Consider the following 13,537-nt stretch of genomic DNA (forward strand, 5'->3'; position numbering starts at 1 on the left):
TCGTATCATTTGGCATTATACCCTTAATGGAGTCTATTCGGTGAAGTCCGGATATTTGGTAGCCCAAGAGATGAACAGGAATGGTGAACTGGGGAGGAAAGGAGGTGGGCAATCTAGTACGACTGATACTCTGGCTTTGGTCTGGCGGGATCTTTGGAGTTTGAAGGTTCCCCCTAAACTCCGCCATTTCATATGGAGAGGATGTCGGAATATCCTTGCTGTCCGCACTAATTTGCAAAGACGAGGGGTTAGATTGAGTACGGATTGCCCGTTTTGTGCTTGTGAGGAGGAAACACAGGTTCATCTGTTTTTCAGATGTTCTTTTGCTCGTGTCTTTTGGTTTGGCTCTCCGATTCAATTAGATGTGAACGTGGTGGTGGGTGACGATTTTATGCAGTGTTGGACTTGGTTGTGTACAAAATATGGCAAGTTGGATGAGGCTTGTACGTTTATGCGTTGGGTAGTGTGTGGTTTATGGCGAATTTGGAAGTGCCGTAATAGTGTGGTGTTTGAGAAGGTTGTGGTGGAACCTACTGTGGCGCTACAGTTACTACGGCAGCAATGGATGGAGATTGTGGAATGTGATGAGGATTTTTCCTCGGACAATAGTTTTGGGTGCATTGGGGATGGCACAATTGCGAATGGGTGGGTAAAGCCTCCGTTTGGGACGATAAAAATAAATTGTGATGGTGCCTGGTGCAATCGTACTAGTGTGGGAGGATATGGGTGGGTTGCTAGAGATTTTGCAGGTATATTTAAAGGTGCTGGCGGTGTGGGGAAGGTGTTCTGCGGTTCTAGCTTTATGGCGGAAGCCGAGGCTCTTCGGCTGGCTGTAATGGCTGCGGTGGATAGGGGTTTTCATAGTGTTCATGTGGAAACGGATTCAAAGGTTCTTGTGGATATGGTTCATGGAAAGTTGCAACCTGATGCAACTATGGACGCTATTTTGTGGGATATTAATCTTCTTCAGCAACAAGTAGTTTCTTTGACGATTAGTTACACTCCTTGTGCCTGTAATAAGGCCGCGCATCTTGTGGCAGCTTATGTCACCGGTATGGGGGGTGCGTATTCCTGGGATGATTTGGAGCCTGAGTGGTTATTTAACACTCTTGCGTCTGATGTAAACATTTTAATTCGTATTTAATACTATGTGCTCTTTGACAAAAAAAAAAAAAAGTGATATTAATCAGCCTCCCCTCGTACGTCACACTTCTTACTTTCAACTTCCCGCAAAGAAAGGACTAAACAGCTCAAAACTCAAAGGCTCCAGAGACACGATAATCAAATCAAACTCTCTCTCTAGTCCCTCTCTCCAAGAAATTTCCAAAACCCTAGGGCGTCACCCTCCGGTTCCTCCCTGCACGATCCGATCCAACTATGGCCGACGAACCCTCAGTGGCACCCCCCCAATCCGGTTCGTCTCCTTCACCCTCAGCTTCCCCCCTCGGCAACTCTGTGATCCCAATAGCGAACAAGCTCCAAGACATCTTCGCGCAGCTCGGTTCCCAATCAACCATTGAGCTTCCTCAGGTGGCCGTCGTTGGCAGCCAAAGTAGCGGCAAGTCCAGCGTTCTCGAGGCCCTCGTCGGCCGTGACTTCTTGCCGCGTGGTTCTGAAATTTGCACCCGCCGCCCGCTCGTACTCCAGCTCTTGCAGACTAAGCGCAATGCTGACGGCACTGACGAGGAATATGGGGAGTTCCTGCACGTGCCTGGGAAGCGGTTCTACGACTTCTCCGAGATTCGGAGGGAAATTCAGGTGCTCTCTTTTAGATCACTTGTCTGGGTATTGTTGTTTTGCTCCTAGGAAAGTAGAGCATGTTATGCGGTCTGATTGAATTTGAATATTGTAAAAAATACACTTTTTTCCGTACAACAATGTTAGCGTGTAAATGTGATCCCCATAAAATTTATTGGGCTGCAAAGTTAGTGCAATTCTCTGAACATAATCGGTTTAGCATATCTTCCCAGTCACTAGTTTAAGCGATTACTTTTCAGCAGTTCAGTGTTAAAATGCCACCATAGAAATGGAATTTTTTACTTAAATGTAGCCCCTCAAATTGAAAGTTTTACCAGAAAGTTCGCTTCTTTTTCTGACTCTAACCCTTACCTTCATTCTGCCACCAAAATGTTATTCCAATAATTCCTACTTTTTTGAGTTTTGACATTAAGGTGCTGAGAAACTAAAATTGCTTTATAAGATTCTGCTTAGCTTTTGAACTCTCTTTCATTTACTTCTACATACCCAAGTGTGGCTATAATATAATTGAGTTATGCTTTCATTTATATTATTTAGTTTTCGATATGTATTCTTATAGAAATTGAAGTGAAACATGTAACCGTTGATGTGCATTTGTGAATTGAAGTATTAAGTTATGTACACACCCACACACACATATATATTTACACTTGGTCTTCTGCTGCTAAATAAATTTCTATTGACATAGGCCGAGACAGAGAGAGAGGCAGGGGGGAATAAAGGTGTCACAGACAAGCAGATACGCTTGAAAATATTTTCACCAAATGTTCTTGATATCACTCTAGTAGATCTACCTGGTATAACAAAGGTTCCTGTTGGTGACCAACCCTCTGATATCGAAGCAAGAATTAGGACGATGATCATGTCATACATCAAAATTCCAACTTGTTTAATTCTTGCTGTTACAGCAGCAAATTCTGACTTAGCAAACTCAGATGCTCTTCAGATTGCAGGAAATGCTGATCCTGATGGTAATTTCTGCTCTTCTGCATTTGGTATTCCTGGTTAAATTGTATCTAACTAGTGCGTGCAATTTCCTATTGATAGGTCTACGGACCATAGGAGTAATCACAAAGGTGTGATTTTTATTTTTACCCTAGATTTCTTTTACAGGTTTAATTCATCGACACATTTGCAAGATGTTTATTTTGTGCTGATATGGTTTTGGCTCATGTTTTAATGACTTCAGTTGGATATAATGGATAGAGGTACTGATGCCCGTAATCTGTTGCTTGGAAAAGTGATTCCCCTGAGACTTGGTTATGTAGGTGTTGTGAATCGTAGTCAGGAGGTACTTTATCTTAAACTTCATAGAAGTTTGTTTATTTTCTGCTGCATGTGAGATCGTGGTAAGCTTAAATGATAGTTTAGTGCTGTGGAACAAAAATATAGAAATCGTTGTTAAGGATTCACACTTTTTTTGCTATTCCTCCCTTTTTGTTCCTTTGATCCTGTCAAAGTCATACCTAACAGGTATTTTAATTTGGTGTTGGCTTTCTTGTGTATATGCACATATGGATTATCAAATTAGGAAACTAATTTGAAAGGTTTCTGATAAGGGTGTCCTTGGAACAGGATATTATGATGAACCGAAGTATTAAGGATGCTCTTGTGGCTGAGGAGAAATTTTTCCGCAGCCGCCCAGTATGCTTACTCTTCCTTGGAATTATTTTTATCTGTTGGCATGGATTTAGAAACTCTTGTAAATAGAAATTTTCATATGATGATGTAGGTATATAATGGTCTAGCTGATCGCTGTGGTGTCCCTCAGTTGGCAAAGAAGTTGAACCAGGTCTAACATTTTTTGAACTCTTACAAACTTGTCTCATGTTTGCAACTGTTATACAACTGCATGTATACACAGGTTTCTCTCATCTCACTGGCTCTGATGCTGTTCATTTGACAGACAGACACACATATCCATTCAATCCGCTTAGACTATTGTGATTATCTGGCATTTTCTTTGTAATTTGGGCCGTTCTGGGTGGAGGTTGCTATATTAATGCAGATGGCTTATGGACTTAACCTTAGTAATTTATTTGCAGATTCTGGTGCAACATATTAAGGCTGTACTTCCGGGGCTCAAATCACGCATAAGCTCTACACTAGTTACTGTTGCCAAGGAGCATGCCAGTTACGGGGAAATCACAGAATCAAAGGTGCGCTTATTGTTAGTTAAAACTAGAGCGATCAATATGGATTATAGTATTGTACGATTAAATTTTATGTTGTAATATCTTGAGGTTATGGGATTTCTGTCCTAACCCCGATACATGACTTGTTAGTAACTTATAATCTCTGTCATGCAATCTTCTGTGCTATATATATAATAAATGTGATGTAACTTCCATGACTGTTGCCATGCCACAAGAGTTGTAAACTTGACTGTTTTAACACTTGAATTCTATGCATAGATTACCCACTTTAATTTCTGGTGGTCTTTGTCGTGACTGATTTTTTATGCATATATAACTACATGTCTTATTTTTTGTTGCCAATAGGCTGGTCAGGGAGCTCTACTTCTTAACATTCTTTCGAAGTACTGTGAAGGTAAATATGGTTTTACCTGCTATGTGTCCTTTTGGCTTTCCTGATAAATGCTATAGATCATGTCGTTTAATTTGTATCTTTTACCTTTGTATGCATCTGTATTGTGTAGCATGTGAAACTGATGTACAGTATCTGAAATTTCTTGTTGAAAACAGCATTTTCTACAATGGTCGAGGGGAAAAATGAAGAAATGTCAACAACTGAGCTTTCTGGTGGAGCGCGAATTCACTATATTTTTCAAAATATCTTTGTCAAGAGTTTGGAGGTTTGAACTTTGTGATACATATCTGGCTGAGATCTTTATGCTCGAATCTCTGTGATATAGGATTCATATAGCCGACCCCACTTAGTGGGAAAAGGCTTTGTTGTTGTTGTTGTTGTTGTTGTTGTAGTGGAGCAGCATACAAATAACAATTACGCTTTTAAGTTGCATGTTACTTATAATACAATTGTATTGCTCTATCCTAAGCATGATTTATTTCCTTCATCTCCAGTAAGATGACAGCATACTGTATTGTAGTTTCAATCATATCACTTTTTAAGAAATCTGTTCTATGTTTCAATTTGTATGCCAATATGGCTTATTGGTCCATTTGGACAGTTGAGAGCACACAGATTGCAATATAAAAATTATACTATCTTTCTCTTCACCAATTAAATGGAGTAATTTTCTGGTTTGTTATTGTGAGAATGATAACTTTTAAAATCTTTAAAAGCGTAAGCAGATTTTCTCAATGTGTACACTGGTGTGACTGTTCAATGTTACATGGATACATGGGTGCTTAAAATTCAAATTAATGCAAGTGTGCTCGTTTTATTTTTTTATTTTCATTTTTAGCTGTCTTTCTACATGGATAAAGGGTAACTTAACTGTTAAATTGTTGCAATTTAAGTTTCTTTATGATGAAAAAAATATGGCCTTTGTCCCTTTTCACAAATTTTGAAGTATATTTGTGTGTGCATTTTTATAGAGTTTAAAATGTCAGATCTGGTTATAGAGAAGTATGGTATGATGAGGTTTAAAAGCTAAATGACTGTTGTTCAGTCTTTCCCTCTTCCTAAGTTGTTTTGTGGTTGGAATAGCAGTCACCTTTATAAGCTTTGCCATCATTAAATGATATGAATTGATTTCATTTGTAGGAGGTGGATCCATGTGAGGATCTTACAGATGATGACATTCGAACTGCCATTCAAAATGCCACCGGTCCTAGATCTGCATTATTTGTACCAGAAGTAGGTCTTATTCCTTTCTCACTTTCTGCTTTCTTTTGTTAAATTCCGTACTTATGATTTAGAGGCAGACTTTTTTTTTTAATTTAATTTTTTATATTAACATGTCCTTTCTTTCTTTAAGTCTTTTCTTTGATTTATGTGTCCTTTCTCCGTTGATCAAGTGAGTCATTTTTACTTCATGCATATAGGTTCCTTTTGAAAATCTTGTCCGGAGGCAAATAGCTCGCTTGTTAGATCCAAGCCTTCAGTGCGCTAGGTTCATATATGACGAGTTGATGAAGGTAGAAAAAGTGTAACTTGGATTTTTATTTGTTTTCTTGGTTATACACATTCAATTCTGTTTCCAAATAATATTGTTTTCTGTTCAGATTAGCCATCGCTGCCTAGTAAGTGAATTGCAGCGATTCCCTATTCTAAGAAGGCGGATGGATGAAGTCATAGGGAACTTCCTGCGGGAAGGCCTTGAACCCTCTGAGACAATGATTGGGCATATTATTGAGATGGAGGTATGGTGGTTAAGATACTTTGCATTATAGTGGTGGTGCATTATTTGAATTTTGTTTGAAAGCCTTCAAATGAGGTATTGATCGACATTGTTTGAATTTTTTTTAGTAACCTCTCCATGAATTGAAAACTGCTGGTCACAGTTTTGTTGGGTAAACCAGCCTTCTGAAATAGTTTCTTGGGCATATAGAACTATTGGGAAAAGTGAAGTTTAGGGAATCATTATGGGCTTCACATTAATAAATTGGGGAGCTGCTGTAGGATAGCTGTTGGAGTTGTACTACATTGTAAGAGGGTGTTTTGGTCTTCTTTGAGAGTAGCTTTTCAAGTTCTGCTACTATGTTTTGTATGAAGTTTTTAACTCTTTGGTAAAATTTAGTTTCTCATAAACGAATTATAATGAGCATGTTGGATCCCAATAAGGATCCTTTGCTTTAATACAGATTTGAACTATAGCAACTTTAGAACCTGTCAGAGCATCTGTAATTGTTTCTTCCGTCTCATGTATTTTGCGAGTATATTTGGGTCTTATTGTAATTCAATTTGCAGATGGACTACATCAATACTTCACATGCAAATTTTGTTGGTGGGAGTAAGGCTGTGGAGGTTGCATTGCAACAGGTGAAATCATCTCGGATACCACTGCCTCTTTCAAGGCAAAAGGTATATGCATTAGATGTATAATTTTTTTCATTGCAGTCAGTCGGTCTAATTTTTGTGTTTTTTAATTATGTCTTTTATTTCTGTTTTGTGAATTAGGATGGTGTAGATTCTGATAAGGCACCAACATCTGAAAGAAGTTTGAAATCTAGAACATTTCTTGCCAGACCAGTAAATGGAATGGTGCCTGAACAGGTATGGGAAAGTTGCCCCTCATTTGAGGTTCATTATTGCAAAGCCCTATTTCTATAGTTATCACAGTTGCATGTGTAGAAACTAGAAAAAAATGCTAAATTTACTATCATTAATCACTATCAATGTTTTCAATGGTGAGCTGAATCCTAAAGCTTTCCTTGATTGGTTAGCTGCCAGGGACCACTATTTCGAATGTTATGAAATGTCTGAATCTGAAAGTTAAGTTTGCCAAGTATAAGTTGGTGGGTCAAGCTAACTTATTCGGGACCAATGTTGAACGATAAGTAGAAAGAACAGGGCAAGAAGAAAAATTGATTAAAGGAAAAATATGTTCCTTTATCTTATCAACAACACTTATTGGATCAGTGGCAAGTTCTTCGACAAAAAAGTGTGCCAGTTGCTGAATGCTAAATTTGAAGAATAGATGTTGCGATGTGTGTAAGAGAGGATCAACTAGTGCCGCTTTCTCAGAATTGATTCCTCATGAAGTGATTTTTTTAAAGAGGGCTTATCAAGTTGTTTAGAGTGTGTAATTTGAAGTAATGGTTTTAAGACTGACTTTCTTAGTTACAATGATCATGGAACAACACCTGATCTAGTTTCTAAGGATCTCAATACATCAGGTTCTATGAAGATTCAGATTCAATGAAGATTCAGAAGGGAAAGGGAGCACAATCTGATACACAAGAAGGTGGAGTTCAAAGGTTTAACTAATGTAAAGGTTATGGACATTTTGCTCTCCTTTGTCCCACAGAGGAGCAACCTAAAAATGTGTTGGCATCAAGTATTCAAAAGGCATTTGATGGAGGAAGAAGTTTATGAACCTGAAATTCCATCCCATACCGACGATGAATTTGAAGAGACTGCTCAACCAAGGATGTCGGTGGTGAGATACACATTAACTCACCCTAAGAATAATGATGATTGGAGAAGAACATCTATCTTCCCACACATGCATGGTTGGTGATAATGGAAGTTTTTAGGTTTTTAGGCTTTTGAATACTTGCAACTTCCATGTTTCCTTTAGAGACAACAAGAAGTTTTTAGGCTTTATTATTGTAAGGGTTAAAAAGCGAAAGAAGACAATTCAAGTCCTTTTAGGACTGGATTAAAACTTTTGGAGCAGGATTTTATTATTAGTTCCCTAGTTCTATGGCCAACTTGATCCTCTTCCCTAGGGATCCCAGATGAGGGAACCCTAGGAGAGCCGTTGACTCCAACTACCGTCCATGTACGATCCATACTAGATTTGACCAACTGCCCATCCTACCTCCTCTACGTTCTTGACAATGACAGCCTATCTTTGTCTCAGTAGTCTTTCAGTGGCATGTTTCGGTCCTCTTCCCCATTACTTAGAAAAAGTGAGCCATTGGTCCAGGTACAAGATACTATCATTACCACCTGGACAATTAGACATCCAACCTGTCGCAACGACCCAATTGCAGGAGCGGAGCTCTACCACCGTTTCTAGAAGGATTTGGTTAATCTCCTATTCTATTTTGGATTAGGATTTCTTTCCTAGATTAATTTTATCTTTCTGCGTTTTTTATGTTTTAAGGATCTATAAAACCCCCCTTAGTCATAGAGCACAGATGAGTTTATGAATAAAAGTTTGAGTTAAATTTCCTGCAATAGGAGACTAGGAGTTTATTTGGTGCAACAGAAAGGTTGCTCTTTTGTGACTGAAAGGCCACAAGTTCGAGTCGTGGAAACAGCCTCTTTGCAAAGCAAGGGTAAGGCTGTGTAGAATACTTTCCCACACCCTTGCAAAGCAGGGAGCCTTGTTGGCTTGGGGTCACCCCATTTTTAGGAGTTTATGTGGAGCAATTCCAAATTCCAATTCTTGGTATGAGGCCAAGAACTTGGTGCTAGGCCAAGAACTTGGTATGAGGCCAAGAACGGGTGAGAGGCCCCTGGAGTGATTCCAGTTATCCTTTTATTTTTGTTTCTTTTCAGTTATGTGTTTTCGCTTCCACTAAGCCATCAAATTTCAGCTGCCCAACTCTATACATCATTTAGTATGTGGCTCCCACAAGGAAACATGGCATATGCTCTGTATTAATTTTTTTTTATTTTTTTATTTTTCACAAATCAACAAAATATAACAAATACAAACTCCAGTAAATAGAGAGAGTCGATATACTATTTATTATGATACTAATACTAATAGAATTATTTTAAAGACTTATTATAGAAGTATCTCATGAACTTGTACCAAGTTGTAATCAACAACATAGTGGGAGCGTAATAAAATGTAGGGGGTTATTTTTACAATAACTTATATTTACAAATCTATATTTTATATTTTTTTCGTTATTATAAATCAAGTTCTAAAAGGCTATTGTATTGATACATCGAGGCTTCCATGACATAGCAAGAACCAAATGCCTTGCCTTTTGCCTTCACCATTGAAAAACTGGTAAATCTCGGCTTGTCTAATTGTATTTATGATTTTGTATGGATGACTGACAGGGTGCACGACCTGTGGCAGACAATGAAAGAGTTGCATCATCTGGGAATATATTAGGTAACACAATTTCATTTTTAATATTTTTGGTGATGTATGGTGACATGTTGACCCTAAAGGATGAATTCAACAATATGTATAATATGTATGTTGTCTTCTTGGTGGGTTGATAAGGCCTTGTGCATGTGCTTTTGTGTGTATCAATGCGTGATTTCATGTTGGAATTCACATGAAATGATGGAATTCAATGTGTTTTCCTTTGTCATCTTTTGCAATTAATTAGGAGGTTCAACTGGTTCAAGTTGGGGGATTTCTTCAATTTTTGGTGGGAATGATAACCGCACACCAGCTAAAGAGAGCTTAATAAACAAGCCATATAATGAACCTATTAATAACATTGAACAAGCAGTCTCAATGATCCATTTAAGCGAGGTATTTTGTCATTTTCAATATTGAATTTGCCTGTGGGCTTTATCTTGTAATTCTATTTTAAATATCACAGTATTTTATATTTCTGTGTTTTCCTAACTTGTTACCCTTCTTTCAGCCCCCAACTATATTGAGGCCCACAGAGAGCCACTCAGAGCAGGAGACAATTGAAATTGCAGTCACAAAACTCCTATTAAGATCTTACTATGACATTGTCAGGAAGAATATAGAGGATTCTGTACCAAAAGCAATAATGCACTTCCTGGTAATATCGACTTTCATGGATGCAAGCTATTTACTTTTCATGTTGCGTCTTTTTTTCTTTTCCTTTTTTTTCCCCAATGTTTTCTTATTCATATTCTTAGAAAGGTATAATAGTGTAGTTTTGTGTTAGTCAAGTACCTATGAGGTACAAGTGGTAGAATTGATTTACATTTAATGTGGGATGTAAAACTTATACAATGGTGAAACTTAAACTATTTTCTTGCAACCTTTCAAATCTAAATGCTTCCTTTATTATACCCACATTTGGAGCCTTGTGTATATATGTATGTATTTGTTTTCCCGTCCGCCTTACATATATTCTTGTACTATTTTATTCTATGAAAGTATATGAAGTTAGTGCTTTTTTAAGCCATAAAAATATATGTATTATCTTCCCAAAATTGATTTGCATGATTAAACTCATTATCAGTTGTGTGATCTAAATTGAGTTCTGAGCATTTCATAGAGTAACTATTTTCGTCATCAATATGTACTTAGGTGAATCATACAAAGCGTGAGCTGCACAACGTCTTCATTAAGAAGCTTTACCGGTAACAGAAAAAGCATCTGCCAATTTTACATTTGCTGTGTATATCTTATGCCATTTACTAGTTTCCTGTATTGACTGTTGATTGATCGATGGTTTGGTTTTTACGATCCCAAACAGTGAGAACCTGTTTGAAGAGATGCTGCAGGAGCCAGATGAAGTAGCAATGAAAAGAAAGCGAACCCGGGAAACCCTCCGAGTTCTGCAACAGGCTTTCCGGGTATGTTTTTTCTTTGCTTATAAACAACTCCACCTGGAACTCCATGGAAGTAGAGGCTCTGCTTTATCTGTGCACATTCCGTACATTGGTATGTGCAAATAATCCCAATTAAATGCGGACGACAAATTGAGTCAATCTGGGAAAAGCAGTATGGGATTTTAGGAAATTTGATTCATGTCAGCAAATAATTTCATATTTTGGCATAGGACAGTTCATTTTCTAATATAGGTTTAATGAAAACAAATTTCCTCTTCAACTTTGAAGCCAATAAAAACAATTTTTCTCTCTAAGATCAATACGACTTGTTAAATTTCTCCTCGTCAACCTCTCCTTGAAAACACAAATGTTGATTAAGATAATTTGTGACCTCAAACAAGGTATCCCTTTAGATTACTACGTCTGCTTTGCTTTGTAACAAGTATCAGTCGCTGAGTATATTTTAAATTCAAAAGTAAATATTTATGAAATGTGGCACAGCATATCTGCAATCTGTGCTACTTTACTGGATTGGAAGGGTGTGTTTGGTAGATGGCTGAGCATTTTGGCTCTTGTTCTACGTGGAGGTTAATATGTTTCATTTCTGGTAGTTATTTTTGAGATTATATCTTTTTGGTGAACTACTTGTTGACGGTGAACTCTTTTGTGTCATTAATTAAATGATGATTCTTTTCAGCATGGAAAAAGAATTTACTGCTTTTAGATTATACAGCAGGAAGTGCTCAGTTTAGTACTTGGTACTCACTGTTTTTCTTTTGTTTGTAGACGTTAGATGAACTGCCTTTGGAAGCTGACACAGTTGAAAAAGGTTATTCTTTGGGTGCTGATCCAACAGGGTTGCCAAAGATCCATGGCTTGCCAACATCATCACTGTATAATACAAGTAGTTCACATGATTCCTACTCCTCTTCACCTAAGAATACAAAGTCTAGAAAGTCGTCTCACTCGGGGGAGCTTCACTCGCCATTTTATTCTAATGCGGATTCAAATGGAAGTGGACGCATGTACATGCCTGGTCTATATCCAACTGTTGATCCATAAGCGGTTCGAGTAACAGTGCAAGTCTTTTTTGTATTGTCGAAGCATTATATTCATTTGATTGCTCTTCCGATTCTGTAGGTGATTGGAAGTTCACCTTGAGTAGGCAGACTGTCGGGGAGTTGGTATTTTGTTCCAACTGATGAGTTGTGCAAAATCGGGGGTAGCAGGCATTGCTGTTTCCTCTGCATATTTCTCGACCCGTTTATTTATATATAATAGTATAGAAGGCAGACGATTGTTGTTGATTGTAATATTTTTGTTTCTTAACTAGGACCCAAGAGTAACAGGGTCCTGTCTCGCTTACCTATTTTTGACATAGATGGTTCTCTCAACTCCTCACTCTTAGATACGCATATACAAATATTTTGGTTTTTGTTTCAAAATAATGTGGACCGCGACAACCATTTGTGTTGTTTTGTTTGTTTTTTTAACAAGGTGAAAGTTAGTGATGGTGGATGCCAATTTGTTGCGTAATTGTATATTGACTCGAATCAAATCGGACATTGAGTGGCTCGCAAAGCTGCAGCTGTGGGATGGGATTGAACGTCTGGAATTAAAACCCGCTCGTAGAACTCGTTTTGTCAGCTACAACATTGAGTGGCTCGTAATTGTATATCTCAGTCTAAATTCTCACGCGGACTTAGCAGTTATACAGCCCTCACTATCTCCATCTCTGTAATTCTCTCCAAATTGACCCACGACACCCACATCTTCAACATGGCGGAAGCCGAGAACTGCCATTCGCACCTCACCCGGCTCTGTCACCATCATCCTCTCAGCCGAAGCTGAGAGGTCATTTTGATGTCTAAGTGAAATTAATGAAGCGTGAAAAAAAAATTGAAAGTGGTGCATGAGGGAGACAAACAAGTGAGAACTTTGAAGTTGCGGGTTATCCTCTCAAAGTTTAAAGAACGGTGAATGAAACTGAGTATTTTTCAAAGTCCTTTGAAAGGTTAGAAGAAATCAGTTTTGGCATGGTGGTGGGAAAACTGAAAGCTTTTGAGATGAAACTTGAGATTGAAGAAGGATACTCTAAAAGGAGCAAGAAACTGTTTGGGTTAATATTTGAATATTGGGCTCGAATGAAGGAAAGCCCAAGGGTGCCAAATTAAAGGAAGACTTGCCCGAAGCACCAACATCAAGCCCATGAGCAAACTGAAACCTTCTCAGCCAAGACACAAGCCACGTGTCCATAATTGAAGTGACAAGTGATGAAGGCTAACCTACTATTAGCCAAAAAAACACTTTCCAGTGGCATTATAAGTAAAAAAACTGATGACTCACTACCTTCCAAGAGCTTTCAGGCAAGAGCAATGCCTTGACCCTCGGGCCAAATCGCCTTGTAAAAGAAGATGAGACAACAGAGACAAGTACACTCAATCAATCAAACAAACAAGCATACAAACTTTGCTCTCAAGTCAGTTCGTACCCTTCAAACTGAAATCAACCGAGATTCAGTCTTTTTAGCAATAGTTGAATTACAAAAGCTATCTTTTGTCTAGTATAAAAGCTATGCTACTTCCCTTAGCGTTGTAGTATTGATTCCTTCATGTAAACCTGTTTACCATCCATCCCTTTTAGCATACAACCCCTGTAAACTGAAAGAGAAGTGGCTGCAAGAGGTTCAACCTTGCCAGACAAGGTGAAATCTTGCCCGAATCTCTTTTTTTGT

The 13,537-nt window shown here is 38.2% G+C and overlaps 1 protein-coding gene across 1 annotated transcript; it reads left to right on the plus strand.

Annotated features, from left to right (window-relative positions):
- The first annotated feature begins 1,210 nt into the window (after positions 1-1,210).
- On the plus strand, positions 1,211-12,327 carry LOC103436563 (dynamin-related protein 3A-like). The gene is made up of 20 exons (XM_008375001.4): positions 1,211-1,758; positions 2,447-2,729; positions 2,806-2,834; positions 2,948-3,049; positions 3,334-3,402; positions 3,491-3,550; positions 3,804-3,917; positions 4,260-4,308; positions 4,464-4,573; positions 5,449-5,541; positions 5,730-5,822; positions 5,910-6,047; positions 6,595-6,708; positions 6,805-6,900; positions 9,373-9,427; positions 9,651-9,799; positions 9,915-10,061; positions 10,559-10,611; positions 10,728-10,827; positions 11,590-12,327. Exons 1-20 carry the CDS (start codon positions 1,378-1,380, stop codon positions 11,863-11,865), a joined length of 2,511 nt encoding a protein of 836 aa, XP_008373223.1. The 5' UTR covers positions 1,211-1,377; the 3' UTR covers positions 11,866-12,327.
- Positions 12,328-13,537: the final 1,210 nt, after the last annotated feature.

This window comes from Malus domestica, chromosome 05 (genome assembly GCF_042453785.1).
Source record: "Malus domestica chromosome 05, GDT2T_hap1".
In the NCBI taxonomy this organism is placed as follows: Eukaryota; Viridiplantae; Streptophyta; class Magnoliopsida; order Rosales; family Rosaceae; genus Malus; species Malus domestica.